The 11,399-nt window shown below is 36.9% G+C and overlaps 1 protein-coding gene across 2 annotated transcripts; it reads left to right on the top strand.

Annotated features, from left to right (window-relative positions):
- Positions 1-226: 226 nt before the first annotated feature.
- On the top strand, positions 227-9,848 carry esd (esterase D/formylglutathione hydrolase). Of its 2 annotated transcripts, none has more exon segments than NM_001017796.2 (9): positions 227-354; positions 776-854; positions 935-1,023; positions 1,649-1,747; positions 2,751-2,875; positions 4,245-4,364; positions 4,467-4,565; positions 7,759-7,926; positions 9,554-9,848. In NM_001017796.2, coding segments are annotated over 8 exon segments (849 nt in total). In that variant the 5' UTR covers positions 227-354; positions 776-786; the 3' UTR covers positions 9,635-9,848.
- The last annotated feature ends 1,551 nt before the right edge of the window (positions 9,849-11,399 follow it).

Below are 11,399 nucleotides of genomic sequence, written 5' to 3'. Positions count from 1 at the left end.
TTCCACTTTGGTGACCCCAGAATAATAAAGGGACTAAGCTGAATGAAATGAATGTGCATATTTATCTACTTGTTGTTTTTGCAGATTTCATTTTCCATAATTGTCAAGCTCACCCTTTTGTAAATAAGAGCTCGAAAATGGAAAGTTGTAGGGTTTATAGATTGTTTTTCAACTTGCTATACTGGACCTTATTTCTTGGGCAGTTAAAAATGAAAGAGAACCATACCTCTCGAGCGCCGCTGTTTGGCCAACACGTTGAAGCACACACCAAGCAGGAAAGAGCACAAGGGGCGTGCCTTTGCGTCTTACGTTCAATCTGGCGTCACACTGAACTCGGAATCCTCAGCTGCAGCGGTAAGTGCTACAAAATAACATCCAGGACATCAACCTGCATGCAGAGGAAAGTTGCATGCCGCCAAAATAAAACGCAGCTTTCTTTAGTTTATGTTCTGGCGTCAGTTTAAACTTCCCGTAGCGCTTCTTCGGGTCGTTCACTGCAGATCCTACTATCAGTGCTGTGAGTTTGGCACGCCAGAAACAATGCGCATGCGCAAACCACACGAGCCCTGTGTACTAAATGTGAATTATTGTTTAATGACTCTATTTAAGCTACAGATGGTGTTCAGATACATAAAACTTGACGTAAAACGATTAATATGTCACTATATGAACTGAAATCAGATCGCAGCGTAATATTTGTACAACCGAGCACATTCATTTGAAAGAAAGGCGATGATCTGTCATAACTACGATTGATTTCTTTTACTCAACACAGTAAACGGTGCAATGGCTTTAACCCAGGTTTCTTCTAATAAGTGCAGCGGTGGATATCAGAAAGTGTTCGAGCATGACAGGTGAGAGACTCTTTCATTAATAGCCCTGGTCGAAATATTCACATTAACGTTAAAGAGCTTAACTTAAACTTTATTTACAGCTCCGAGTTAAAATGCAAAATGAAGTTCGCCATTTACCTTCCTCCAAAGGCGGAGAGCTCCAAATGTCCAGTGTTATACTGGCTGTCAGGTATTTCAGCACGATTCTATTCTCTACTAGGCCTGTTTAATTATTTTATTATGATTATATTCGTTTGATCATGACACAATAAATTAATTATGGCTGTTAATTGACTGTAATCATATTATTATTGCCTTTATATCATGTTGTTTGTTAGCATATTATCACCTTGGAATTCAATCTGCGTTTTAAATGATTTTGAAATATTGAGCTTCAAGGTTTTTACATTCCATATAGCAAACAATTTGTGTAACATTTTAAAAAAATAATAAAAAGTCTTAAATCTAAACAACTTGTATAAAGAATCCCATAATGTAAATAAGTTGCCATTGAATAAGAATGTCAATAACTCAGTTTTGACAAAAATGTCAGATAGAACCTTATAATTCTATGGTGACAATAGGTTGCATGTGTGTAATGTTCCAAATGACAACTGAGTTATTTAATTCATATTTTATTTTAATTATTTAAAACATTAATGTCACTTGCATTTAATGCGCTTTTTACACATTAATTTTGATGTGCACCAAATGTATTTTACCCATGTCTCATTTACATCTTTAACAATCTCAGTAATGCACTAAATGTCAATAATATCCTAAAAAGTACTTTTATCATACACTGTGTTTTCTAGGTTTGACATGCACCGAGCAAAACTTCATCACTAAAGCTGGAAGCCAGCAGGCGGCCTCTGAAAATGGGATCATCATCGTAGCTCCAGACACCAGTCCACGTAAATACCTAAATATTTACAATTTATACACTCGCTGGTCCACCTCTGGAGAGCTTTCCTCGTAGTTATATTTCTGATTTTCAGCTCTGCCTAATCCTATAGAGACATGAGCCAGAAAGTAATAATAATACAGCAGGATGGATTGTGTATGCAGAGCTCTCTTGGGAAGTCAAATCATCACTGCAACATATAGATAGACAAATAAAAGTCTCCCCTGAGTATCAAACAGCATTGTGACTTCCCTGTTTACGTCAGTGCTTACAGTTTCCCACCACATAGTCATACCACTGCTTGGAGAAAAGCCAGTTGAAGCTTAAATTTAGTGTAAGCTAATGTTATGCCAAATAAGCCAAAACACTAGGTATCATTGTTTTTTTTTAAGCTGTACAATCTGTGATTAGTTACATTCAAGTTAATCCAAGTTAATCAGGGTGTCCACAGGCTCTTAAAAAGCATCAAAAGTTGGTAAGTCAATGTAGATAAATTTAAGGCTCTTAAATAGTATTAAAAAGTCTTACATGCTATTTTGCAAGGTATTACATTTTATATCATTTTTGATTATGCAGTGTATGGTTGTATGCTAAAGTTTGCCTGAATTAAATCTACGTATATAAGGATGCTGTGTAGTTTATGAAATCAATGAAATTACCAGATTTGACATCCTGCTGCTTTGTTTACTGCAGTAATCAAGGAAACACCATTATTTTTGCTGCTCTATATGCTCCAACCTGCTGAATTAGCTAGTTTTAATAGATTTATATTCAGTATATGAATAATGTTTTAGTTTTGGATTAGTTCTTACATTAATATTTAGTAAGTATACTGTGAGTTAAAATCTCGCCAGGGTTTCCAGTTAAAACCTAAAGTGATTTTAAGGTCTTAAAATGTATGGAAAGAGTCTTTAAAAAGATCTTAAAAGGTATTGAATTTGACTCTGATTCCTGTATACTCTGTTAATACAAAAATAAATGATCATAAATTGAGATAATTCTGCACTCTTCAGGCGGCTGCAACATTGAAGGAGAGGAGGAGAGCTGGGACTTTGGGACAGGAGCCGGATTTTATGTAAATGCTACCCAAGATCCTTGGAAAACCAACTACCGCATGTATTCATATGTCACAGAGGAGGTGTGTAATTTATAGATATGTTAGCAATGTTTCTAAACCCAGATAAGCCCAAAATACACTCCTGCCTGTTCATTAACTTATGAGTACATTTCTCCTGAAACTATTCAACAACTCTCAATCTTGCTTGGGACAATTTTGAAAAAAAAAAAAACATTTTTTTATCCACTTTAAAAGTTAAGTTCTGTATGTACTGTTTTAAAGTACATTTTTAGATGTCTTTGCTCTCTTAAGCAGCATGCTGTTGTTTTTGTTTCATCTACATTTTATTTCTATTGGCGAAACAACAGCCAGCTTAATTTTTTTTTTAAAGTCTTCTCTTGTTTGATTTCTGCTGCTGGAGTTAGAAACAGAGTTTTTCACAGTAGAAACTGACAAGTAATTCTAATTTACCCAATAGTGAAAGATCTTTCAGTCACCTTTGACTTGTTTCAAACCAGTTTAAAGTTGTGTTGAACACATAAGAAGATATTTTGAAGAATTTGGGGAACCTGTAACCAGTGACATTCATAGTAGGAACGCATAGTAAGAGGTCTGTCATCTGACCTCCGAAGTCTACGTTGTATAGTTTGGACTGCTGAATGAATCACTGCTACAACCCTTCCTACTCTCCAAAAAATGTACAGTACTTATCCAGAGCGAGCAGAAGCGCTGCCAAAATCACTCTGGACCCCTCACACTCGGCACACTGCCTCTTTGAACTTTTACCTTCTGGTTGACGCTACAGTGCACTGTGCACCAGAACAGCCTGATGCAGAAACGGTTTCTTCACTCAGGCAATCCATCTCATGAACACTTTATGATAGTAATTGTAAAACAAACATCACTACTTGCTATACACATATACACTTATTTAACAACAAACTTTACTTGCCAATCTGCACATAACAGATGTACATATAACGTTGTATATAGCAATATACCTGTACATACACTTGTCAATTTATAATCTGTTTTTGGTTCTGTCTCTGTAATTCTGTTGCACTGTAGAAGCTCTGTCACGAAAACAAATTGTGTGAATATACCTGGCAATAAAGCTCTCTTTCTGATTCTAAACACAAATACTATGGAAGTCAGTGGTTACGGGTTTCCAGCATTCATGAATATCTACTTTTGTGAAGAAAACAACAAGTCAAGGGTAAGTAAATGATGCAGAAGTCTGGGTGAACTATCCCTTTAATAATCCGTCTCTACAGTACAAAACATATTTTACTTAACCAGAATGATGAATATTAGCCTAATACTTTGGCCTTTAGTTATTAGGATTACAAAATGATACTCTGATAAGCGCTGATATGAAGACTTGAAGTGAAATATTGAACTTTGACACCTTAAACATTTTCTCTCTTTTTCATCATCACTCTGTTCTCAGCTCCCTCGGCTGATTAATTCAAACTTCCCTGCTGATCCTGAGAAAATGTCCATTTCTGGTCACTCCATGGGAGGCCACGGAGCTCTCATTTGTGCACTTAAGAATCCTGGGAAGTATAAGGCATGCCACCTTGATGTTACATTCATTTTATCATTTAGTTATCTGAAGCCCAAATATTCAGAATTAACTTTACATTTCATTTGTTTGTGTGCTTGCCTTTAGTCTGTGTCAGCGTTTGCACCCATCTGTAACCCTGTGCAGTGTGCGTGGGGACAGAAAGCTTTTTCTGGCTATCTTGGATCTGACAAGTCTACCTGGGAGGTAAGAGAAGACAAATGCATACATTTTAAAAGACTTGCCAAGTATGGGTTAAATAGGGTACATGCTGAAGCATGCTAATAGGACTTTTAATTTGCCAGTAACCTGGATTAATCGTTTGCAGTGAACTGTATGCCAGTGCAAAATCGGCGAGTTTAAGGTCTGTTATCTTTAAAAATCAGCGATCTCCAGTGGCTGAGTGATATCATATATTAAGTGGGTCTCAGATTGTACAAGAAGCTCTGTATAAAATTATATTTCCCTGCCATGTCTTTATAATATGAGCATTTATTTTACCACAGTATATTCAATGGAGCTTCTGCGCTGGCCTGCCGATTCTGACGGGCGCGTGCAAGTAAACTGCTTTTTGTCTCGTTTTATGCTTGAGCAACTAAATGAATGCCAAAGTCTATTCAACTGGTTGTATTTTAATGACATTACAACATCAATGCTGTCAGGGCTGGACTGGGGCAAAAATCAGCCCTGGCTATTCATCCATTCACTATTCATCCATTTTTTTTCCTTCGCCTTAGTCCCTTATTTATCAGGGGTTTCCACATCAGTATGAACTGCCTACTATTCCAGCATGTTTTATGCAGCAGATGCCCTTCCAGCCACAACCCATCGGAAATCACCCATACACACTCATTCACACACACACTCATACACTACAGCCAATTTAGCTTATTCTATACACTATTCACTCAGCCTATATTAAATCATAAACATAACGAAAACTGGTTGTTGATGCATGGGTAAATCTTCCAAGGCAGCAGTGTACTTTATAACCTCATTCACCTCATCCTGCTTGCTGTTTCGCTTTCTTAACAATGAAAACATAATGTAAGGAAATTTGTTTCATTTTGATATTGTGATTAACAGACACCAAACGGCCTTGTGTGGCTACATATTTATATGACCGTCATCTTCACTCTGCATATTAATAACAAATCAGGGCTGATAATATAACTGCCTCCTTTCATTTTCATTAAAAAGAACGAACTTTACCCTTTTCTCTTTTGCAGAATATCAGTTTTAATAATCAATAATGGCCATTATAACAGTATAGCGTACAATAAATTTATACTATAAAGGTAAGCAATCAGTCAATGTGCAGAATCAGTGTACGTGGTTACATAAATTGATATATTAGCTTATCTTTGCACTCAGCCAAAACAGAGTTACCTGAGAACAAGTGATTCAAAAGACAGAAGATTCGTTAGATAGAGACAACAAGATGAATTCAATATCACATTTAACAGCTATAGTGAGATAAGATCCAGCAGTAGTTCTTTGATGAACTGTCCGACATGTCTTTTACTCTCACCTGGGGTTTTATGCTCAAAGCACCCGCTGAACTACTGGCTGCAGCTCTAGGCAGAGAGTGTGTGGTCACGTGATTTGCGTTTTTAGCCGTGTACTAGTATGAACGGAGAAATTTTCAGAACCGCTAAATGAAACACCAGTGTGTTTACCGCAATTTCTCTGGGCCTCCCTTCCGTTTCTTTTCTTCGACTCTCGACTATTTTGACAAATACACACCGACGTTGAACGCTCACACAGAGCCCAAAATACTAGGAGTTTGTGATTGGGCTAGCCCAATGTCAATACAGAAAATAACCAATGGGCTGCAGAGTGTCATTTGGGTTGGCCCGGTCTGTCTGTCTGAAAAAAAAAGCATCTTACTTTCAGAGAATCACAGATCACAGCATCCTCAATTCATAAGGCAGAAAAAACGATAGGCTGCTAAGCCTTTTATGGGCTCAGATCTAAGACGATGATCAGCCCGGCCTAGTGGGAAACTGCCCGGTTTGCCAGATGGCCAGTTCACCCCTGGATGCTGTAAAAGCAATTGTATAAAATGGTAAAAAACTCACAATAACAGGTCACCGGAAGTTTATTAGTATGGGAAAAACACTAGCTCGGCATATACCCTATTTAAAAGAACTTGTGGTAAAATATTTCTGCCATTTACAGGATGTAAAGATTCTATGAACTCACAATTTGTTTCAATTTGTTTTTTTTTAGATTTTGTTTTACAATTTTATTGCTGCAAAATCAAATCAAATCACTTTTATTGTCAAATCATCAACAGCATGTGTGCTATGATAAGAAAAAAGCTTAGGTGCTGCCTCCAGACATTGTAAATACAACAACATGCTCCCAAAAAACAACACAATATATGATAGTCTGTGGGAAGAAGTTTTTCTTTAGTTGGCTGCTGTGTGACTGGATGCTGTGGAAGCATCTGCCTGAGGGTAGCAGAGAGAAAAGTGTCTTGGGTGGCTGGAGTCGCTGATGACTCTCTTGGCTTTCCTCATGCACCGCAAGAGGAAACCCACCCAAGCCATGGACTTTTCTCTCTGCTACCCTCAGGGGGACGGTTCTGCAGCATCAGCATGTTACCTTGTAAAATTACAATAGCTAAATATAAAAAAGAACTCAACTTTTCAGGAATAGTTCATCTTAAGCTTAAAATTCTATCATCAATTTCTCTCCCTGTACTTGTTATGAACTTGTTTGACTTTTTCTTCTGTTGCGAACAAAACACAATTTTTTTTAAACAGCTGGTAACCATTGACTTTGTCAATGGCTTTTTTTTTTAGAAAATCTTCTAAAGTGTTCAACAATAGAAAGTAACTCATAAAGGTTTGGAACCACTTGAGGGTGATGTATATTTTTTGTGAAGTATCTCTTTACTAAACAAAAAGAGGCAACCACTACATTTAATCGTGATCCAAAAAAATTGGCAGCATGAGACTTTATCTCTAAAATTGACTGTGTACTTTTAAAATCTAAAGCAAAAACAGAATGGACTTAAGTTTTGTGAAACTGTTCTCATAATATGATGAAGGAAATAGCAGATGAGCTGAATGAGACGTTCAGATTCATCTTCTGCCAGCAGGTGGCGCATATAAACAGCAGCGATATAGTGTTTCCTGGGTTTTGCTGTAAACAACTTTTCCCTTATGAACACTTATTAATTCACTGTAATATATAGCTACTCTATAATGTGTCATTTAGAGGCACAATAACAGAAAATACCAACTCTTCTAACAGTCTGTACCCTTTAGACATTTATTTATATAAATTGTTCTAATTGTGATTTATTTGACATCTCGACTGATTTGAATCGTCAAGTATTTTAATCGATTTTCAACTGGTTCCTGATTCATTGTAACATTTATCTTCACAGGCATATGATGCTACTGTATTGGCTGAGTCGTATTCCGGTCCTGAGCTTGACATTTTGATTGATCAAGGCCGTGATGACCAGTTTCTTTCTGCAAGTCAGCTTCTGCCTGATAATCTCATCGCTGCCTGCTCCAAGAAGAAAATCCCTGTGGTTTTCCGTCTTCAGCAGGTCAGTATTGAACCACCATATACTGAACAAGAAGCACTGCATGTAGGGCTAACTATAGCATACAGTACCCGAGTTTGATCTGCTTTTGCACAAGAATAACTTCACAAATAAATAGGTATTTTTTTGTTGTTGTAATATTTATTTTTCACCGCATGACTAATCCAATGTGTTCAAGGTTCAGCAAAAGATGCTCTTTTTTTGGTTGTAACAAATGTTTATTTGAGCTGCTCTCGACTTTGTATCTGCTCAGTTCAGTTTCCTCTAGCATCAATAACTTATTTGTAAACACAGAAATGCTAATCAAAGCTTATTTTTTTTCTCTTTTTAGCCCATTCTCTGTAAACCCTAAATATAGTTATGTGTAAAAATCCAAGTAGATTAGCAGATTCTGAAATATTCAGACCAACCAGACAGCTTACGATTCTTGTGCACACTCTATACCAGGGGTGCTCAACCCTGTTCCTGGAGATCTAGGCTGCATCCGAAACCGCATGCTTCCATACTATATAGTACGCTAAAATCAGTATGCGAGCCGAGTAGTATGTCCAAATTCATAGAATTCGAAAATCAGTATGCGAGAAGTACCCGGATGACTTACTACTTCCAGCGAGATTCTGGAGTGCGCATCCCATGCACGCTGCGCTATCCCATAATGCCCCGAGAGAGAATTCATGAATGGAAGTGATCGACGCAACTGACGCAGGTAGGTCACGTGACCATGACAAAATGGCGGATGTAGTCCTTCCGAATTCCATTCATACTTTCACATTCATACTGTATAGAACTTACTTTTCTAACGGCCGAGTAGTACGTTTAAATTCAAATGCAGTACCTACTGAGTAGTAGGCGGTTTCGGACGCAGCCCTACTTTTCTACAGAGTTCAGCTTCAAACCCTAATCAAACACACCTGAACCAATTAGTTAGGACCTGAACAGCGCTTGATAATTACAGGCAGGTGTGTTTGATCAGGGTTGCAACTAAAATCTGCAGGAAGGTAGATCTCCAGGAAAAGGGTTGAGCACCCCTGCCCTATACTGTTCAATTGGTCAGCAAAGACTTGAGAATTCTCATGCATAGTGTGAACACACCACACCCTTCTTCTTTTTCGTCTAAGGCCAGCATATGTTGCATTTACACCATAAAGCTCGGATGGAAAGGAAGTGAAGATGAAAAAAATTCTAATCAGATTTGTATCTCACAACTATATGAAGAGAATATAATGTGCTTTTAATTGTTTCTGTGCATTCTGGAATATATATTGTTTAGTATTGCACTTCATGAACCTAGTGTGTGCCTATTTCTGTTTTTACTTTGGTGCGGTAAGGGCATAAACATTTAAAAGTTCATTTCAATTAATTTGTAGCTCTGATTGAAATGTTTGATTCCCTCATGAGGGCAGACTAAATGGAAAAGTTGACATTCAACAAAATTTCTGAATTGTGTTCAAAATTGCTTTGATATCGCCTGGAATATGACTGGGTTTATATTTCAGCAGAATTTTTTGACCATTGCCTATTGAATGATTAGATATTTGCAGAAACAAGCAGATGTGGCCAGACAAAAAAAAAAAAAAAAAAACACTATTCATCTATTCTTGTTTTTTTGTTTTTCTTTTTGTTTTATCAGGGGTATGATCACAGCTATTATTTCATCTTCTCCTTCATCAACGACCACATCAAGCATCATGCCAAGTATCTGAATGCCTGAATCAGTGTGACGTGAATATGGCAAACAGCCATTGTGCCTTCCTGTTTCTAACAACATCCGTCTACACATCTGGAAATCGCATTAGAGCCACATCTCGATTGCTTCACTAGCCCTTAAATTACAACCCTCTGTATTTTCATACGGAATATTAACAGGGTCACGTTTAGCTGTAGAGATGTTTATGTTTCATTAAATAAAGGCTTGTGGTTATGAATTTTGTATGTGTTGATCTTTGGGGTTGTACACATATTGCGAATGGCTCCATGGAAATTATTGTACGCTGTAGGTCTCAAACTCGATTCCTGGAGAGCCACAGCTCGTCAGTTTTGCTCCAACCCTAATCAAACACAGCTGATTCAACTAATCAAGGTTCAAGACTACTAGAGACTTATTAAGCAGGTGTAAGTTTAAGGTGGTTGGAACTAAACCATGCAGAGCTGTGACCCTCTAGGAATTGAGACCATTGCTGTATGAGCTGTTGTATCAATAAATCCTCATTAAACAGTAAGGGTGTTCACACTTTGCCAGGTTTGGTTTGATTAAAGCCCTATTTACAAGTGATTAGTACCCTTACATCTAGTTTTCATGTGGCACATTCATATAGGATAAGCAAAGCCTGTGATTATTTAGACTTATCTCCCATATTCTGTGCTCAGCATATTTAAGTTTACTCCCTTACAAATCTCTCTTTTAAATTAATATTTTTAATAGGAAGCCATACAATATTATATTTTTGCATATACATTAGATTAGTCAGTACTGAAGCCAACTTTGAAGCTTATCTAACAAAATAACTTATGATAACGGTCCAAAAACTAGGACAGCCACATTTATGTTTTAGAAAAATACTGAATACAAATTTTAAAAAGAGGAAAATCAAGAGAAAATTTTTTTTTGAAAAATTCTAAGAAATAAATACACACAGAAAAATGTTCTTTTGAATGCTGCTATAAATATTTGATTTTCTATTTTATTATTATTTTTTTCAATTGTGCCCTGCAGCCACAATACTCCCAAAACACATTAATTTCATGTGTGAACAGCTATTTAAACCCTGAAAACAAACTGGCATGTTTTAACTAATATAAATATCCAACAATAAAAAAAAATTAATAAAATAGTGTGAATTAACAAGATGCGACCATAAAAATAAAATGCACAAGCTTACCTGTTTTTTCAGTCAGGACATTTAGTTATTTAGCAGACACTTAATGCCAAATAAGAAGGCATTCAGAAATTCAAGAAGAATAGAATTAAGTAACGTCTTTCGGATGAGACTTTAAACAGAGTTCCCGACTCTCTGTGTTCGATTAAAAATCCCAGGACGTATCATAGTTGGCTTCATCACACTTCTCTCCACCAATCAGCTGGTGTGTGGTGTGCGGTCTGGCATACAATGGCTGCCGTCGCATCATCCAGGTGGATGCTGCACACTGGTGGTAGATGAGGATATTGCCCCCATTGTGTAAAGAGCTTTGAGTGCCCAGAAAACCGCTATATAAATGTAAGAAATTATTATTATTAATTATTATTAGGGGGAGTGTTTTTTGTTGTTGTTTTAAAAGAAAAATATAGAGAAGAGTGTTTCTGCAGGTGGTTTGTCAAACCCACTCACCAGTGTGAAGCACACTTCATAAATGCACAGTGTTTTTCTATGGTTCTGCACATGCACAAATATTGGACACTTTTAATTAAGCAGAACTTCATTTGTATGTGCAATTCCTGCTGCTGATTAGACTTTTACAGCTTTTAAAGTGATAAAAAA

The sequence above is a fragment of the Danio rerio genome, chromosome 9 (assembly GCF_052040795.2).
Source record: "Danio rerio strain M-AB ecotype USA chromosome 9, GRCz13ab, whole genome shotgun sequence".
Classification (NCBI taxonomy): domain Eukaryota; kingdom Metazoa; phylum Chordata; class Actinopteri; order Cypriniformes; family Danionidae; genus Danio; species Danio rerio.
This window is presented reverse-complemented; position numbering and strand designations above follow the sequence as displayed.

What these genes read in the sequence shown, in the direction of transcription:
- esd (XM_087266433.1), top strand. Translation starts at nt 445, where the DNA reads ATGTTCTGGCGTCAGTTTAAACTTCCCGTAGCGCTTCTTCGGGTCGTT. An exon ending in AGAATCCTGGGAAGTATAAG is followed by an intron (nt 4,365 to 4,466) that starts GCATGCCACCTT and finishes GCTTGCCTTTAG; the next exon opens with TCTGTGTCAGCGTTTGCACC. An exon ending in TGGTTTTCCGTCTTCAGCAG is followed by an intron (nt 7,927 to 9,553) that starts GTCAGTATTGAA and finishes TTGTTTTATCAG; the next exon opens with GGGTATGATCACAGCTATTA.